The sequence below is a fragment of the Sphaerodactylus townsendi genome, linkage group LG06, assembly GCF_021028975.2.
Source record: "Sphaerodactylus townsendi isolate TG3544 linkage group LG06, MPM_Stown_v2.3, whole genome shotgun sequence".
In the NCBI taxonomy this organism is placed as follows: domain Eukaryota; kingdom Metazoa; phylum Chordata; class Lepidosauria; order Squamata; family Sphaerodactylidae; genus Sphaerodactylus; species Sphaerodactylus townsendi.
This window is the reverse complement of record NC_059430.1, coordinates 718,534-737,800: the sequence shown is the minus strand read 5'-3', so window position 1 is coordinate 737,800 and position 19,267 is coordinate 718,534. Positions and strand designations below refer to the sequence as shown.

The following is a 19,267-nucleotide window of genomic DNA, read 5'->3' as shown; positions in this document are numbered from 1 at the left end:
GCAACATTAACTTACGAGACAGGAGCCTGTCGGAACTCCCTGTTCTCTTTGTTTCACTATCCCAACCGTGTGAGAATAATGAAGATTCTGACACGTTGAATGTATCCATAAATGTTTTTGCTTCGTATGCATTTTACTGCTTGTCCTGCCTCCTGTAGAAATGCTTAAAACCTTTTGGTTTCAGTCAGTCAGTGGGGGCTTCCTTGGTGCTAACCAGACCAGTTTTGGTCTGAATAAATTATTTCTTTAAAAATTCCATTTTGGCAGTTGGCTTATTGGTTACAGCTGTTTACATCCCTGAAGGTTGGTTTCCTGATATTGGGGGCATCGGTGCCGTGCTTCCTGGAAGTGGGCTGTTCCGTGGTCTACAACCGTGGTGGTTAACCTTTGCACTCCAGATGTTATGGACTACAATTCCCATCAGCCCCTGCCAGCATGGCCAATTGGGGACCCTGCCAGCATGGCCAATTGGGGACCAAAATTCCCATCAGCCCCTGCCAGCATGGCCAATTGGGGACCAACATTCCCATCAGCCCCTGCCAGCATGGCCAATCGGGGACCCTGCCAGCGTGGCCAATTGGGGACCAAAATTCCCATCAGCCCCTGCCAGCATGGCCAATTGGGGACCATAACATCTGGAGTGCCAAAGGTTCGCCACCACTGAGGACCAAAAGAGCCGTGCTTCCTGAGAGGAGCTGAGAGCTGTTCCATGGTCTAAACCAGGGATCTGCAACCTGCGGCTCTCCCGATGTTCATGGACTACAAATCCATGCAGTCCACGAACATCTGCATTGTAGTCCATGAACATCTGCAGAGCCGCAGGTTGCAGACCCCTGGTTTAAACAGACCACAGGTGCCTTGCCACCTGTGAAAAAGCTGTGGGCTATCCTGAAGGGGGGGCGCTAACACAGGCACCGCAAACGGGAGTGCACCGATCCTCTCAAAAACACATGGATTTTAGGTGGGGCGGAGGGCACCAATTCTGTCAAACACCCAGCGCCTGTTGATTGGTGGGGCGGGGCGGGGTGGGCCAGAGCAGCGAGGCAGGGAAAGTGGCCCCGGTGGTTCTGCGGCCGTGGTGTTTTGCACAGCAGCGGAAGCACACAGAGGCAAGCGGAGTCACACAGGGGCATTTCAAAAGAACCTCCAGTGGGCTGTTTAGGGAGGTGATATTAACCAATAAATGCTGCATTGAGGCTCAGTTCCTGCAAAAGCTTGCAGATTCCTGTTTGGTTTAACCTGTCAGTAAACCAATTCCTGAACCTTAGAATCTGCTTATTGCAGGGGTCGACAGACTTTGGTGGGGGGCAGGATTTGGGAAAGGGAGGGATCTCAGCTGGGTATTATGCCATAGACTCCGCTGTCCAAAGCAATGAGCTGTTATCGTCTGGAGATCAGTTGTAATAGCGAGAGACCTGGAAGTTGGCAACGCAAATGCCAGCTCACCCTTGAGGGCCAAACTGAGTGGGGAAACGCACAGCAAAGAGGAGAGAGTCGCTTTATACTACATTTTTATCCAGGGTTCCCATTACAAAATGGCGGCTGCCGGGAGAGTTGTGAAGATGGCCTTCAGATATCCGTCAGCGAGAGGAGCGTGCCCGTGGGCGAGGGAGGGCCACGTCGGTTGATGTACAGCTGGCATTTCCAGTGAGTGTCTTGGTCTTCATCCAGCAGCTGCAGCGACTCTGGCATTTCTGGGACTAGCAGAAAGAAGAAAGCTGAGATTCCTGCTTCTGATTATATGTGTGTGTATGTTAAGGTGACCAGATGGTCACCTTTGTAAACCGGGGCGGGCAAGTAGGCGGGCGGCTGCGTGCGCGCGAGGCCACAGGAGCGCACTGCCTTCTGGGGCGCTCCCGTTTCCCGCCCTGTGATAGGACGGAAACCGGGAGCGCCCCAGAAGGCAGTGCTCCTGCGGCCGCATGCGCGGGAGGCTGCCGCACTGCCTTGCGCCCCAGAAGGCAGTGTGGCAGCCTTCCAAAAATTGGGACACTTCAAACAACCCGCGGGACGTGGGACAAATTGTCTTAAGGCGGGACTGTCCCGCCAAAAGTGGGACGTCTGGTCACCGTAGTGTATGTGTGTGTGCTATATCTAGAAATCAAGGAAGAGCCTGTGGTCAAAACCCCACGAAGGTGTCGTCAGGAAGAACTTCTAGGGCGCGATTCTGTCCCTGCTATCTGACTTCATAGGCTGATTTTGCACGCCCAATTTGCCCCTCTGTTGGCATGGGGAATGCCTCGATGCAATCGGGAGTTGGCTGCCACATTTATGCCCCGGAGCCGCCCGACAGCCATGGCTTTGCTCTGCAAATTTCCTGAACAGCAAAGGTTGAGGTCCTTCTGAAATGCCCCTTTGCTGCTCTGGAGGCTTCCGCCGCTGTGCAAAACTCCTCCGTAGCAGAAACGGGGCCAGCTGCACTGACCCACCCCACCAATGGACAGGCGCTGAGAAACAGCAACCTCTCCCCCTTGCAGTTAAAAAAAACCGGAGGGAGAAACCTCCGGCGTGTGCAGGGACGTAAATATAAGGACTTGAAAGTGTGCAGGCGCCGTGCAGGCGTGTGCAGGCGGCGTGTGCAGGCGCCGTGAACGGGAGGGCGGTGATTCTCTCGCACACACAAGGATTTTAGATTTGCATTTTAGACAGAGCGGGTGGAGGGTGGCGATCCCGTTGCACACGCAAGGATTGGGGGGGGGGGTGCCGATTCTCAGCGCCCGATTTGTGTTCCGAGTCATGTAAAACTGAATAGTGAGTGGGGGGAATGGGGTGAGATTCAGTCAATCCGAACACAGGAAACGAAGGCTGCCTGCGCATGTGTGAGAGAGACTACGGAAGAGCTCGTGTAACCCCCATGCTCAGAATGGGTTGACCCAGAAAGGGATGGAGACTCAAAGCAGCAGAAGGCTGCAGAGCTCATGTAGTTTGGAGGAGACGAGGCTACCAGACTCGGAATTTGAATAAGCTCTTAACACCTTGTTAAGGTAACTGCAATGTTGTTGGGAACTAGTGGGAAGGGAGTTGTTTATTTTTGCTATGTTGTAAATGTTGGAGTTTATTGTTTCAGGGTTTCTTTTTGTGGTTGTAATGGGTGAGAGTTCTCCTGGAAACCTTCACCATGTTGAATCCTGTTCAACAAGCCCTTGGAGTCTTCAGGAGCCAACCCACTTGCAAAGAAGAATTGGACTTGGCAGTATCAGTAGACTGTAAATATAAGGACTTGAAAATGCAACCTGAACAGGACCTTGAAGTGTGATGTTAAATGTTGATGTTAGATGTTATGTGTTAAGAAAGTAAACCATTTTGTTTTGTTTTTTAGTTTGTTGTTGCAAACTCATTGCAAGTTCTGCCCCACAGAACCCACAGATAGAGGTTACACCTGCAGTGCTTAAGCGGTGCTTATGGGAAAGCCCTGGGCTTGTGGGGAACCATTCTGGGCTTTCCTCATTGGCCCTGACTTGAGCGAAGGAAAGAGGCAGGCAGCAGTGGGGAACTTCAAGCAGGGTGAGAAGCCCCACAGCTGATTCGCTCCCCAGCTCAGGCACGGAGCATTTAGAAAGTGCAAAATCAGCCACAGCCGTGTTTGTGTCCCTGATACCCCTCCTCGAATAAAATATTCAGAAACAATCAGTGGTGGGATCCAAAAATTTTAATAACAGGTTCCCATGGTGGTGGGATTCAACCTGTGGCGTAGCGCCAGTGGGGCTGGGCGGGGCACGATGGGGGCATAGCCGGGCATTCCGGGGGGCGGGGCATCCCTGGGCGGGGCTGTGGCAAGGACGCAGCCGCTGCGCTGGTCCTTGGGCGGGAAACGAATGCACGCAGGCGCAGGCTGCCACGCACGCCGGTGCACCTCCTGCTAGACTGCTTCAAGTTCTGCGCGCTACTGCTGAGAGGAGGGGCACAACTAAGGCAAAAATCACATGGCAAAACCACCAATTCGTAAACCCCTCTCGGCACACACAAATAATGAGTAACCTACTCTCGGGAACCTGTGAGGACCTGCTGGATCCCACCTCTGGAAACAATCCTGAGGGCAAGCTACAGCACAGAAACCTAGGAAATGCTTCTTATTGATCCCACAGTTCCTTCCTTCATTTCCTCCGTACTCCCGTCAAGACAGATGGAACGGCGATCACGGGAAATCTACTCACTAGGGATCTCTGTGCTTCCGTCCGTGGTGTTCAGGGGCCAGCTGTTTTTCTTCTTACCGGCCTGCAGGGGGAAGCATTGCGCTGTCACCAAATGAGAAGTCACGGAATGAGGCAAAGCATTCCACAATCTGTGGATGTCCTAACCAGCTACTTCTATCTGTGCTTTCTGTGTCACAGTAAATCTCTGGATCCCAAGGTAACCAGGGCATGCACGCACCACACGGCCAGACCCTTTTCTGCCCAGGAAAGGCAGTTGGAAACTGTTGGGAGCCACTCCTGGCCACAGCTGTTCACCTGCTTATCCAGAAGTGGGGTCAGGGTCCAGCAGCACCCCGAAGCTACAAACTTGTCTGTATATAAGGATGGTGCAGGAGGTTAAGAGCTCATGTATCTAATCTGGAGGAACCGGGTTTGATTCCCAGCTCTGCCGCCTGAGCTCTGGAGGCTTATTTGGGGAATTCAGATTAGCCTGTGCGCTCCCAGACACGCCAGCTGGGTGACCTTGGGCTAGTCACAGCTTCCCGGAGCTCTCTCAGCCCCACCTACCTCACAGGGTGTTTGTTGTGAGGGGGGAAGGGCAAGGAGATTGTGAGCCCCTTTGAGTCTCCTGCAGGAGAGAAAGGGGGGATATGAATCCAAACTCTTCTTCTTCTTCTTCTTCTTCTTCTTCTTCTTCTTCTTCTTCTTCTTCTTCTTCTTCTTCTTCTTCTCAGCCCCTCCCCACGTACCCAGCTGTTTAACGTTGTTTTCATTCAAAGAAGGCTCCAAAGTCTTTGCCGAGGCCCTGTAAGCCAAGTATAATGCCGTCCGGTCCACCCTCCCAAGCAACCATTTTATCCAGGGGAACCGACCCTTGTTTTCTGGAGACTAGTTGTAATTTCAGGGCATCTCCAGTCACCACCTGGAGACTGGCAACCCTTGGACCCCATCTTCCTGGCCCTTAATATGTATGTGTGGGGGGCGGGGGTGGTAGTAACATTTTTTTTCAAATTTTATGATTGGATTTATTCATTGCCTTTCCTTAAAGGCTCAGCCTGGGTTTCGTTATTCTATAAAATCGCACAAAAACCATTATAAATATTAAAATACACAAAACATAAATGCAGTGGTGGGATCCAAAAATTTTAGTAACAGGTTCCCATGGTGGTGGGATTCAAACAGTGGCGTAGCGCCAATGGGGCTGGGCGGGGCACGACGGGGGCGTGGCTGGGCATTCCGGGGGCGGGGCATTAATAATTTCTCTGTTGCTGTAAAAAACTCTTACTGTGAAAAAAAGTTCCTAATTTCCAGCTGGTCTCTTTCTGTCCATCATTTAAACTCATTCTAGCAAGTCCTATCGTCTGCTGCCAACAGAAACAACTACTTCTCCTCTCATTGACTGCCTGTCAAATACTTAATACTTTCAAATACTTAATTTTGTTTCTAGAAATCAAAAGAAGGAGACTTTCCTTAAACAAGGAACTTGACCATATTTCTAAAACATGTTTTTAAAACAGCCCAACAGGGAGAATGATCCCGTTTTCTGCCTTCGCTAACCAGCCACATAGGAAACAACAGGACTTTACGATTTTTGGACCGAATGGAATTTCTAACGGAAAAGCGGACCCAATGAGTAACCCCCTCTCGGCACACACAAAGAATGAGTAACCCACTCTCGGGAACTGGTGAGAACCGGCTGGATCCCACCTCTGCATAAATGCTTAAAAATCACAACTCATCATTCAGTTTTGAAAAGATGCCAGCAAAGGAACTCACAATAGGTCCACAGATACAGTCAGGGGCGTACCGCCCAGGGGAACTTATGGGGTCAAATGTTTCCAGGCTGAGAGGCCTCCTCCTCCCCCCCCCCCCCCGGGTCCATATACTGACTTCAAGACCTGGTGCAAAAAAAATGTCGTTTGGTCGAGGGGGTGGGCTGCCCATATGGGGGAGAAAGGGGTGGAAAACTCAGATTTTGCACTGGGCTACATTTTCTCTAGCTCAGCGGTGGCGAGCTTTTGGCACTCCAGATGTCATGGACTACAATTCCCATCAGCCCCTGCCAGCATGGCCAATTGTAGTCCATAACATCTGGAGTGCCAAAGGTTTGCCACCACGGCTCTAGATACACCTCTGGATACAGTTTAATTCTCGGTCCTCTTGGGACTCTTCAGTTTGGAGAGGAGACGTCTGAGGGGGATACGATTGAAGTCTATAAAATTATGCATGGGGTAGAAAATGTGGACAGAGAGAAATTTTTCTCTCTTTCTCACAATACTAGAACCAGGGGGCATCCATTAAAAATGCTGGGGGGAAGAATTAGGACGAATAAAAGGAAACACTTCTTCACGCAACGTGTGACTGGTGTTTGGAATATGCTGCCACAGGAGGTGGTGATGGCCACTCACCTGGATAGCTTTAAAAGGGGCCTGGACAGATTGATGGAGGAGAAGTCGATCTCTGGCTACCAATCTTGATCCTCTTTGATCTGAGATTGCAAATGCCTTAACAGTCCAGGTGCTCGGGAGCAACAGCAGCAGCAGGCCCTTGCTTTCACCTCCTGCAGGTGAGCTCCCAAAGGCACCTGGTGGGCCACTGCGAGTAGCAGAGAGCTGGACTAGATGGACTCTGGTCTGATCCAGCTGGCTTGTTCTTATGTTCTTATGTCCCTCCAGCTATTATGCTTCAACAGAGCGATCAAGAAAAAATAAATTGATGGGGAGGAGGAGAAAAGGAAAAGGGAGGGGAGGGAAGAGGGGAGGGGGCAACTGGTGTATCCCTGTAGCTGCTCCAACCATACGCCATCCTGCCCAGGGGACCAGAATTCCTACGACTGCCCCCCCCTGCCCGACGGCCAGATCCACCCTGATGGCCTCATCCTCCTGCTCCTGAGCTCACCTCCTGTGCCAATTGCTGAGCTGACTCTTCCCGCGTGGGGCCCTTGCGATGCAGAAAGCTGCCCACGGCAGCCAGGAAGCGACGCCAGGCCGTGGCTGCTCTCCGCTCACCGGGCTTGTCTGGAGGGCAGCCACCGGAGGAAGAGTTTGCAGCGGCCGAGCGGAAGATGGACACTGGGAGGGCCTGCGGGATCGCCGAGGCCTTCCCAGCTTTCTGGGCCCGTGGTTTTGGCCCGGCCGATTTCACTCTGGGCCTGGGAGCAGAAGGGCAGAATCAGATGGCGTTAATGCGGGGTGTGTGTGAGGGGAGGTGGGCATGCTGACCCCGGGACACCAGTGACGATCAAGAGCAGAGGTTTCTGGGGTGCCCGTGGGCATCATGATGCCTGATGACACCTTTTTTTTGCCCCATAAGGCTTCTCTGTGGCCACTGGGAACTTGATCGGCTATGATGATTTATAACAACATTGCTTCGGAAGCAGCTGCTCCTGTAATACAAGGTTCTTTGCTGTGTGATTGAAGGGAAGCTGCAGCAGCCGTTTTGTGGCTGGTCCCTCCTCCTGCAGCAGCCATTTTGTAACTGGCCCCTCCTCTTGCAGCAGCCATTTTGTGGCTGGCCCACGCTCCTGCAGGAGCCATTTTGTGGCTGGCCCCTCCTCCCGCAGAAGCCATTTTGTGGCTGGCCCCCCCTCCCGCAGCAGCCATTTTGTGGTTGGCCCCCCCTCCTGCAGCAGCCATTTTGTGGCTGGCCCCCCTCCTGCAGCAGCCATTTTGTGGCTGGCCCCTCCTCCTGCAGCAGCCGTTTTGTGGCTGGCCCCTCCTCCTGCAGCAGCCGTTTTGTGGCTGGCCCCTCCTCCTGCAGCGGCCATTTTGTGACTGCCCCCCTCCTGCAGCAGCCATTTTGTGACTGCCCCCCTCCTGCAGCAGCCATTTTGTGTCTGGCCCCTCCTCCTGCAGCAGCCATTTTGTGACTGGCCCCTCCTCCTGCAGCAGCCATTTTGTGGCTGTGCCTACCACACTGCATCAGAATTCCAAAGGTGCCCACAAGTTCAAAAGCGTTGAGAATAAGTGAAGATGCGGATACTGAGAGGCGAGGGGTTAATAGAGATGTGAGGAGGGAATAGGGGTGCCAACTTCATGTTGGGAAATTCCTGGAGATTTGTGGGCGGGGCTTGGGGGAAGGGGCACGACATCAGAAGAGTATAATACTGCACAGCTCACCCTCCAAAAACTCATGTGAAATTTGACTTATTGGCTACCCAAATGGTACATATTCAGTGGTGGGATTCCAATAATTTAAGAACCGGTTGTTGACAAGCATCGTTTTAACAACCGGTTCTGCCAAAGTGGTGCAAACCTGCCGAATCCCACCACTGTAATATATTCCAACATTTAAAAAAAAAAACACACACACGCTCAATCTGTAAAATGGGTTCAATGCCAACAAAATTGTCCCTTGGAGGGCTGTCCCCTTAGTTCAGCAATAGCCGAACCTCTCTTACTTTGATCCGCACCTGGTCCGCAAAGCCGAGGGCCGCCACCAGGTCTGGCAGGAGGAGAAGGATTTCCCGCATGAAGTGTGAGTCTGTGGAGAGAGACGGGGAGCCGCAGATGTGGGAAGGCGCTTGCTGGGAGGAAGTAGAATTAATAGGACCATAAGCCCCCCTGCCCCAAGCCAATGGTGGGGAATGGGGGATAGGGTTGCCAACTCCAGGTAGGGAGACTCCCGGAGATTTTGGGGTGCAGGCTTGGAAAGGCAGCAACCCCGTGGGGTACCCATGCTGTCTGGTCCAAAGCAACCATGTTTCCCAGGGGAGCCGATCTCTGTAGACCCGTGGTGGCGAACCTTTGGCCCTCCAGATGTTATAGACTACAGTTCCCATCAGCCCCTGCCAATTGGCCATGCTGGCAGGGGCTGATGGGAATTGTAGTCCATAATATCTGGAGTGCCAAGAGTTAGCCTACTAGCGAACCACTCGTGTCAAATAATGGCCCTCCAGATGTTATAGACTACAGTTCCCATCAGCCCCTGCCAATTGGCCATGCTGGCAGGGGCTGATGGGAATTGTAGTCCATAATATCTGGAGTGCCAAAGGTTCGCCACCACTGCTGTAGACCATACGTGTCAAACTCATGGCCCTCCAGATGTTGTGGACTACAGTTCCCATCAGCCCCTGCCAATTGGCCATGCTGGCAGGGGCTGATGGGAATTGTAGTCCATAACATCTGGAGGGCCAAAGGTTCGCCACCACTGCTGTAGACCATACGTGTCAAACTCACGGCCCTCCAGAAGTTATGGACTACAGTTCCCATCAGCCCCTGCCAGCATCATGCTGTAGTCCATAACTTCTGGAGGGCTGCAAGTTTGACACCTGTGCTGTAGACTGTCATTACAAGGGACCTAGAGGCTGGCATCCCTAAACACAAGACCTTCACCTCGGTCAGTGATGGCAAACCTGTGGCACTCCACATATTCACGGACTACAATTCCCATCAGCCAATGGGCCATGCTGGCAGGGGCTGATGGGAATTGCAGTCCATGACCATCTGGAGAGCCGCAGGTTGCAGACCCCTGACCTTGGCTCTGAATCTCGGCAACTTGGGCAAGCCGTGTGCTTGTGGAATCGTGGCTGATCTCCGAACAGCAGAGATGAGGGTTTCCTTGGAGAAAATGGCTGCTTCGGAGCGCAAACTCGGTGACATTATACGACCCCTGCTGAGCCAGCGTGATGTAGTGAGAAAGGAGAGCCTTTCAGCAAAGGTCAGGTTGTATTACCAAACGGAGGTTTCACCACAGCCCGGAAATGATTGCAGGAGAGGAGGAAGCACATGAACGTGAACACCCACTAGCCACACTCGTTCACACTGTAGAGAACTGTAGTTTTGGTGTCGCACCTCAAATTAGGCACACAGTGACAACAGATTCCTGACGGTCAGGGCTGTTCAACAGTGGAATTCACTGCCTCGGAGAGTTGTGGAGTCTCCTTCTTTGGAGGTTTTTAAACAGAGGCTCAGGCTGGCTGGCCATCTGTCAGGAGTGCTTTGATTGTGTCTTCCTGCATGGCAGGAGGTTGGACTTGATGGCCCTTCTTGGGATCTCTTCCAACTCTATGAAGTGGGACCAAAATGGGGTATAAATCCAAATTCTTCTTCTTCTTCTTCTTCTTCTTCTTCTTCTTCTTCTTCTTCTTCTTCTTCTTCTTCTTCTTCTTCTTCTTCTTCTTCTTCTTCTTCTTCTTCTTCTTTTTCTTCTTCTTCTTCTTCTTCCTCTTCCTCTTCCTCTTCCTCTTCCTCTTCCTCCTCTTCCTCTTCTTCCTCTTCTTCTTCCTCTTCCTCTTTTTCCTCCTCCTCCTCCTCCTCCTCTTCTTCCTCTTCTTCTTCCTCTTCCTCTTCCTCCTCCTCTTCCTCCTCCTCCTCCTCCTCCTCTTCCTCTTCTTCCTCCTCCTCCTCCTCTCCAAATCCCCTCCCCAAGTTTCATCCCCAAATCTTTAGGAATCTGGATCATCTCCCCCACAACTACAGTCACAAGATTTAAGTCCAGTAGCATTTGAGAAACCAACAGGATCTTCAGGGAATGAGCTTCCAAGAATCAAAGGTCTATTCATCAGACACGGTTGAAATTCTTCCTCTGTGCACTCCCATCGTGGGGCTATGGCCAAATACCATGTTCCCTCCCCCCTCCCCAACAAACACATCAGAACCACACGACTCTAGTAGATACCTGGAGTTTGCACCTGTACCAAGTTGTCCAGATGTTGCTGAGCTGGGAGATCAGTTGAATGAGAAGTGGCAGCAGGTAGAAGGCCGTCGGGATGGTCACCACGATGCTGGGAGCCAGAGAGTTAAGGGATGGCGTGGAGAGAGAGGTCACGCACTGTCTGTATGTAAATGAGCTGCTGAGGTCACTGTTCTATGACCTGGTCTATTGATTAGCCATTGGTCAGTCAGGCTGCCATTGCTTACATGTTAGTAAGCAGGTATATCTAAAGTTATAAAGTTACCTGTTTTCTTTGTTCACTGCACATGTTCAGAGCCACGAGGCGAGATAGCAGATAGAAAGCAAGATGTAGTCCTAGATGGCAATTACTACTGTAAATACAGTGGAACCTCGGTTTTCATTGCCTTCGGTTTTCATTGCCTTCGGTTTTCATCGATTTTTTCAGTGAAAAATGTGTCTTGGTTTTCATCGATTTGCCTCAGTTTTCATCGATTTGCAGTAAGGTGCAGCGGTTTGTTGAGAAAAATCACCCAAACAAAGCTGTTGCAGGCCATGTCTGCAACTTGTTTAATGACAATGTCTTGCCCCATTTCAGACAAATCTTAAAGAGGCGTCAGAAACAGACCTCTTTGGACAGCTTTCTGGTGCGACGTTGGTCCACTGGCTCTGAAGCTGGTCCTAGTGTTATTGTTTGTTACTGTTTTCAGCGTTAAACACTATGTTTATTCACCAAAAAATGTGTTTTGGGTTTGTTCTTTGGAGTGCCTAGAATGGATTAATTGGATTTACATTGATTCCTATGGAAAAGTTTGCCTCGGTTTTCTTCGGTTTCGGTTTTCATCTATTCTTTTCGGACGGATTACCAACGAAAACCGAGGTTCCACTGTATGTAACAGAGCAGTGCAGCATTTGAAGAAGAAGAAGAAGAAGAAGAAGAAGAAGAAGAAGAAGAAGAAGAAGAAGAAGAAGAAGAAGAAGAAGAAGAAGAAGAAGAGGAGGAGGAGGAGGAGGAGGAGGAGGAGGAGGTTGGATTTATATCCCCCACTTTCTCTCCTGCAGGAGACTCAAAGGGGCTTATAATCTCCTTTCCCTTCCCCCCCCCAACAAACACCCTGTGAGGTGGGTGGGGTTGAGAGAGCTCCGAGAAGCTGTGACTAGCCCAAGGGCACCCAGCTGGCGTGTGTGGGAACGCACAGGCTAATCTGGTCCACCAGATAAGCCTCCACAGCTCAGGCGGCAGAGCGGGGAATCAAACCCGGTTCCTCCAGATTAGATACACGAGCTCTTAACCTCCTATGCCACTGCTGCTCCTTTGTTGTATTCCATGTAACCCTTCCTTTAAGCTAGTAAACTGTTTTTAGACAAAAAGCAACTCAAAGTGTCTCTGGCTATCTTTCTTTTCCACACGAAACTGCTTCCACATCTCTGCTTCTAAGTATCTCTATTGAATATATACATCTACAGTAGGGGAAGGCCCAGAGGTGGGATCCAGCAGGTTCTCACAGGTTCCCGAGAGTAGGTTACTAATTATTTGTGTGTGCCGGGAGGGGGTTACTAATTGGTGGTTTTGCCACGTGATTTTTGCCTTAGTTATGCCCAGTGGTGGGATCCAAAAATTTTAATAACAGGTTCCGATGGTGGTGGGATTCAAACAGTGGCGCCGCCGCACACACGCACCTCCAGTCCCTTTTGGGCAGGGAGGTTGCTTTAGTAACCCCTTCTCGGCACTCAGAAAAAATTGGTAACCTAGAGAAGTGGGGAGAACTGGTTGGATCCCACCTTTGTTTATGCCCCTCCTCTCAGCAGTAGCGCGCAGAAGCAGTCTAGCAGGAGGTGCACCGGCGTACGTGGCAGCCTGCGCCTGCATGCATTCGTTTCCCGCCCAAGGACCGACGCAGCGGCTGCATCCTTGCCACAGCCCCACCCAGGAATGCCCCGCCCCCGGAATGCCCGGCCACACCCCTGTCGTGCCCCGCCCAGCCCCATTGGTGCTGCCCCACAGTTTGAATCCCACCTGAAAGAGTTCAGAGAGGACTGTGACTGGCCCAAGCAGGAATGCAGGAGTGCAGGAACACATCTGGTTCCCCAGATAAGCCTCCGCCACTCAGGTGGAGGAATGGGGAATCAAACCTGGTTCTCCAGAATAGAATCCACCTGCTCTAACAAGTTCTCCAGAATAGAATCCACCACTACACCACGCTGATGTTGGACTGGTGCTAGATGGCTTGGCCAACCGGCTCCACATTGCAGTATGCAAACAGACACAGCTGGGTGTCAAGGTAGAGGAGAGAGGCTACAGGATGCTCCGGAGGAAGGATACGTGCAAATCTTCTCCACGTTGAAGGGCTGCTGGTTATTGAGCACCAGGTAGGTGAGGCAGGAAGACATCACGACTAGGTTGTAGCTGCTCAGGAAGACCACGAAGAGGAAGAAGCAGCGGATGTTGTAGCGGCCAATGCAGTTGTTCAGCCACATGCAGTGGTGATCAAATTCCTGCAGGGGGCGCCAGAAGACAGCAGCAGGAGGAGGAGGAGAAGATGAAGAAGGAGGAGAAGGAGGAGGAGAAGACGAAGAAGGAGGAGAAGAAGGAGAAGTGGAGGAGGAGGAGAAGAAATGGAGGAGGAGGAGGAGGAGGAGGAGGAGGAGGAGGGTTTGGATTTATATCCCCCCTTTCTCTCCTGTAGGGAGACTCAAAGGGGCTTACAATCTCCTTTTCCTCCACCCCCCTCAACAACAAACTCCCTGTGAGGTGGGTGAGGCCAAGAGAGCTCCAGGTCACCCAGCTGGCGTGTGTTCAAGTGCACAAGCTAATCTAGTTCCCCACATAAACCTCCACAGCTCAAGTGGCAGAGCAGGGAATCAAACCTGGTTCTCCAGATTAGAGTGCACCTGCTCTTAACCACGACACCACGCAGAGAGTTAGAAGCCACTCTCAAGGGAGCACCCCTGACCCCGTAGTCCCCAAATCTTGTCAAGGTGTCCCCATAGTACCAGAACAGGGGCACATAGCCAAATATCTTGAACTATTAACTGAACCCCAACAGAGATGGATTATTACAAGGGCCAGATGCAATACTTTCCCATCGGCCATTACAAAGGGTCGCTACCTATCTATCCCTCTCCAGGATCGGGTCTGTCCACACTGTAAAAACCAAGTGGAGACTCTTGCTCACATTATACTTGACTGTCCGAGATATGTGGGTATTAGGAATTTCTCTCCTGGGCTGGTCTTAGACAGATCTGAAAGAGACTCTGACAACTCTGTTGTGGAGCTTGTGTTAAATAACACAGAGGCCGTGACTCTTGGAAAAAGTAGCAACATTTCTTTTACAAGTGACAGAATTTTCTAAGTAACGTCCAATGCTAGATACAGTTTATCTGTCTGTGTTTTGAATGTACTTTCGATTTGTACTTCAGAAATGTCTGTAATGCTCCGGAACCTATTTTAATATGCCCAATAAAGGTTGTTGTAGTGTATTATCCGCCTCGTCACCTGGGCATTGGGCTGATTCCCCTCCCACTAGAATGGGGGGGGGGGCTGTCAAGATGTTGTGTACATTCCACCCACTCTGGGGGTGGGGGTGGTTGGGTGTGAAAGTTTCAGTCTGGAATGTTTTACGCTTGTAGAATTGGTTTTATAGTGGTTTTATGGACACGTTTTATGAGATGCTATTATAGCTTTTATTGTCACCCACCCGGGGAATAAATCTGAATGATAAATAATCATAAATAAATAAATTCCCTGCAGAACTTTGGGCTCCGATGGGATGCTGCCAGCCCAAAATGCAGCAGAGCCGCCCTACCGAGGTACGTAGACCAATTCTGCTTTGGACAACCTCTTCTGACCTTACCTCCACGCAAGTGTTGCACCAGGCACAGTGGAAAGTGTGTGGCAGGCTGTGGAGCTGACATCGGTTGCACCAGTGCTGTCTGGGGGCTCTTATGACAACCGCCTGGTTCAACAACTCTTCTTCAATGCCTGGCGACAGGAGAGAACATAGAACAGAATTGGCCGGTGGTAGCAGCCCTGGTGCCAAGATTGGAGACTGTGTAGATTTGGCATGAAAAGAGGGGTCCCCAGCCTGCATTGGCTGCCCTTCAATTACCATGTCTAAGGCTCCGCCTACCAACTCCTCCTCCTTTGCACTGCAGCCGTATTCTGCAGCAGTGGCGCGGGAGGTTAAGAGCTCGTGTATCTAATCTGGAGGAACCGGGTTTGATTCCCAGCTCTGCCGCCTGAGCTGTGGAGGTTTATCTGGGGAATTCAGATTAGCCTGTACACTCCCACACACGCCAGCTGGGTGACCTTGGGCTAGTCACAGCTTCTCGGGGCTCTCTCAGCCCCACCTACCTCACAGGGTGTTTGTTGTGAGGGGGGAAGGGCAAGGAGATTGTAAGCCCCTTTGAGTCTCCTTGCAGAAGATAAAGGTGGGGTATAAATCCAAACTCCTCCTCCTCCTCCTCCTCTTCTTCCTCTTCTTCCTCTTCTTCCTCTTCCTCTTCTCTTCTTCTTCTTCTGCCTTTGTACCGAGCACATGTAATGGCTCCTTGCTCCTGTTACCGCGCTGCCTGGGTAACTTTATTTCCCCAGATCCGCCAGCTCTCGTCAGTGCAGAGGAACAGAAACAGGACCCAACCCAGCGGGAATAGTGAAAATAAAAATGAGTTTATTGAGATGCTGACCTACGCGTCAGCACCTCCGCACCACGGCAACTGCAGCTGCCTAGCAGCTTTACAACCACTTTTATACACGATCTCCCGCCCGGGAATCCGGGAGGGTACAGGACAACCTACAATTATTCATTCACAAATACATGGGAACCAATTAGAGTCCAGAGGGCAGTCCCTTCTTGAATTTCGCGGCCGAAGCTGGGCGAGGCGATGACGTAGGCACAGGCGGGAAAAACACAAAAGAAGAAGAAGAGAAGAAGAGAAGAGTTTTGGATTTATATCCCCCCTTTCTCTCCTGCAGGAGACTCAAAGGGGCTGACAATCTCCTTGCCCTTCCCCCCTCACAACAAACACCCTGTGAGGTAGGTGGGGCTGGGAGAGCTCCGAGAAGCTGTGACTAGCCCAAGGTCACCCAGCTGGCGTGTGGGGGAGTGCACAGGCTAATCTGAATTCCCCAGATGAGCTTCCACAGCTCAGGCGGCAGAGCTGGGAATCAAACCCGGTTCCTCCAGATTAGATACACGAGCTCTTAACCTCCTACGCCACTGCTGCTCCCTTGGGTGCTTGGGGCCAGGAAATGAAACCTAACGACGACGGCACCCTTATCTGCCTGCTGGTGGATTTAAGGCAGATGGAGGCGCTTCTTCCGGGGTCCCTTTTGTCCATCGTCCATTCATGGTGTTTGCAAATGAAAGGGACATGCCCAGGTGGAGCAGGGGTGGATTCCTGCCTTGAGCAGAGGAGGTTCCATGCAGACACAAATACAAAATACAACAGTCATTCCTACATTCTACCTAACACAACTTGTTCCTATCGAACTTATAAAGAAAATAAAACATAATTTCACCTTTATTAACAGCAAGATCAGAACTGGGGTAATTCAGTTCTCACTCCTGCTGGGGCTTTCCCACAGAAACATTTCACACTTTGCACATAACGTGATGGCATTTTGGGCACCTCCCCCCAAATCCCCAGGGACTTCCCAACTCACAGTTAGTTCCCCTGCCAGCAGGGCAGGTGCAGAGGTGGGATCCAGCAGGTTCTCACCAGTTCCCGAGAGTGGGTTACTAATTATTTGTGTGTGCCGAGAGGGGGTTACTAATTGGGTCCGCTTTTCCGCCTCCACGCCCTGGCCTCCCCGAGAGGCATCCTGCCTTTGAACGTGAAGATTCCATATAGCAATGGCGACTAATAATGTCACTCCCTGAACTGGGTGAATCCCTTTCAGGTCCTGCAATTCATGGATTCTCAGCCTTTCGTGCCTTTCATCTCCCCAGTCTCTATCCAAGAACCTGTGTGTTTCACCATTGCTGTGTTCAGATTTGTGAGTTGGGGCATTTTCTATAATGTGATGATGATTTAGAAATGACCTGGTGCAAAAAAAATTGGGGGGGGGGGTCATGGTGGAGTGGCTGCCCATGGGGGGGCATCCAACTCAGGTTTTGCCCAGGGCTCAGGTTTGCCTAGGTACGCTTCTGCCCTAGATGCTGAGGGGGGCTGGCGAGGGAACCTGTTACTAAAAATTTTGGATCCCACCACTGGGCAGGCGCCTGACTCTTCCTCCCCGTGCATGCGTGCTCATGGTTCCGCTTACCTTTGCGAAGAATTCCCGTGTCTGTGAAACTGGTGAAGAGGAAGAAGATGACGGTGGGGATGAAGAGGAGGCCACAGACGATGGGGAATGCCCAGGATACATGCAAGGTTAGCCAGCTACAGCTGAAAGAGGAGCAAACGGATGTCAGATTCCTGATCTTGTGTTTGTCAGGCAAAGGGATTCACCAGAAGTTACTCATTGAGGGACTGAAAAAAAGGAAAACTACCTTTAGGAGGTTTGTTTTGAAAGGTGGTCTATAAAAGAACACCCTGATATGGATGGCCCAATGCCACCAGATCTTGGAATCCCGTCATCGGATGGAGGCCCGCTCACCCTGGGTAGCCTTAATAAGAACATAAGAACATAAGAACAAGCCAGCTGGATCAGACCAGAGTCCATCTAGTCCAGCTCTCTGCTACTCGCAGTGGCCCACAAGGTGGGAGCTCACGTGCAGGAGGTGAAAGCAATGGCCTGCTGCTGCTGCTGCTGCTTCCGAGCACCTGGTCTGCTAAGGCATCTGCAATCTCAGATCAAAGAGGATCAAGATTGGTAGCCGTAGATCGACTTCTTCTCCATAAATCTGTCCAAGCCCCTTTTAAAGCTAAGCTTTAAATCATTCTGTCTTGTGCATTTTAGGGCTAGAGAGACTTGATGGTGTTTAGTTCCACCCCTGCATGGATGTGCAACTCTTCAAACTTCTAAGAGGTTGATCTCAGAGGTTCAGAGGACCAAATTCTAGACCATCTCAGGGTTTGGGGGCAAGTCCTCGAGTTCCAACCTTGAGAATCTACACCCCAAAATTGTGGCGAGGATGAATGAGATAAGAAAGTTTCATTATCCTTACAGAAATCAATTTGCCTCTAGAAAAGGTGGTATGAACCACACAGGAATCCTGCTTGCTGAAGAGCAAACCACTTCTGACACCGGAGAGCAAGGCCTGTGTAGATTGATACCATTGCTCTGGAAGAGGCACTTTCCTCCAGAATTTGGCCATGCCTTAAGGGTGCCAACTCCAAATTAGGAAATTCGTGGAGATCTGAGGATGGTGCAGAATACATGCAATCTGAGGAGGAGGAGGAGGAGGAGGAGGAGGGGGAGGAGTTTGGATTTATACTAGGGTGACCAGCCATCCCGATTTTCACGGGACATTCACGCTTTTGCGCGATGTGTCCCGCGTCCCGCCGGGCTTTGTCCCGGTTAGGGAATTTGCTCCTGCGGCAGCGTGCATGCAGCCGCAGGAGCACACTGCCTTTTGCGGCGGCGCTCCCCATCAGGAAACAGGGAAGCGTCCCAGAAGGCAGTGCGGCAGCGCAGGAGGGAGCACCTCCCACCCTGCCGCAATGCCTTCTGGGGCGCTTCCCTGCCTTTGATCGGGAGCGCCGCCCATAGAAAGACAAGTTTGCTCATCTTATTTGTAGCGCCCACCTAATTTTCTCGAGCAAGTAAAAATCTGGTCACCTTAATTTATACCCCACCTTTATCTTCTGCAAGGAGACTCAAGGTGGCTTACAAGCTCCTGGGGAAATCTGGGGAATTCAGACTAGCCCGTACACTCCCACACACGCCAGCTGGGTGACCTTGGGCTAGTCACAGCTTCTCGGAGCTCTCTCAGCCCCCCACACCTCACAGGGTGTTTGTTGTGAGGGGGGAAGGGCAAGGAGATTGTAAGCCCCTTTGAGTCTCCTACAGGAGAGAAAAGGGGGATATAAATCCAAACTACTCCTCCTCCTCCTCCTCCTCCTCCTCTTCTTCTTCTTCTTCTTCCTCTCCCCACAACAGACACCATGTGAGGTAGGTTGGGCTGAGAGATCTCCAAAGTACTGTGACTAGCCCAAGGTCACCCAGCAGGAACGTAGGAGTGCGGAAACACATCCGGTTCACCAGATAAACCTCTGCTGCTCAGGTGGAGAAGCGGGGAATCAAACCCGGTTCTCCAGATTAGAGTCCACCTGCTCTTAACCACCACACCTCGCTGGAAGGTGAGGTCCGTTTGCCTGAACAGCAGGTGTCGAATGGCATGAAAGAAGTCCGTCCAGGCTCTATTGGCTGCCCCACCAACTGCCGCACCTCGACTCCAAGGCGAGTCCAGGGGACAAACCCCCATGCCGACTTACGGGAAGGTAAAGAACAGGCAGGTGAGGCAGAGGAGCAAACTGAAATGAGAAGAGGCGAAGATGCTGGACAGGAGATACAAGCGGCCAACATGACCGCCAGCGGGCCTCATCTCTCGGGGGGACCCACCAGGGCCGACGAG

The 19,267-nt window shown here is 51.4% G+C and overlaps 1 protein-coding gene across 1 annotated transcript; it reads right to left on the bottom strand.

Moving 5' to 3' along the window:
* Positions 1 to 1,569: 1,569 nt before the first annotated feature.
* On the bottom strand, positions 1,570 to 19,237 carry ZDHHC19 (zinc finger DHHC-type palmitoyltransferase 19). The gene is made up of 7 exons (XM_048500058.1): positions 19,128 to 19,237; positions 17,014 to 17,135; positions 14,600 to 14,727; positions 13,069 to 13,241; positions 10,752 to 10,857; positions 4,155 to 4,215; positions 1,570 to 1,700 (listed from the first exon to the last, which is right to left on the bottom strand). Exons 1-7 carry the CDS (start codon positions 19,235 to 19,237, stop codon positions 1,570 to 1,572), a joined length of 831 nt encoding a protein of 276 aa, XP_048356015.1.
* Positions 19,238 to 19,267: the final 30 nt, after the last annotated feature.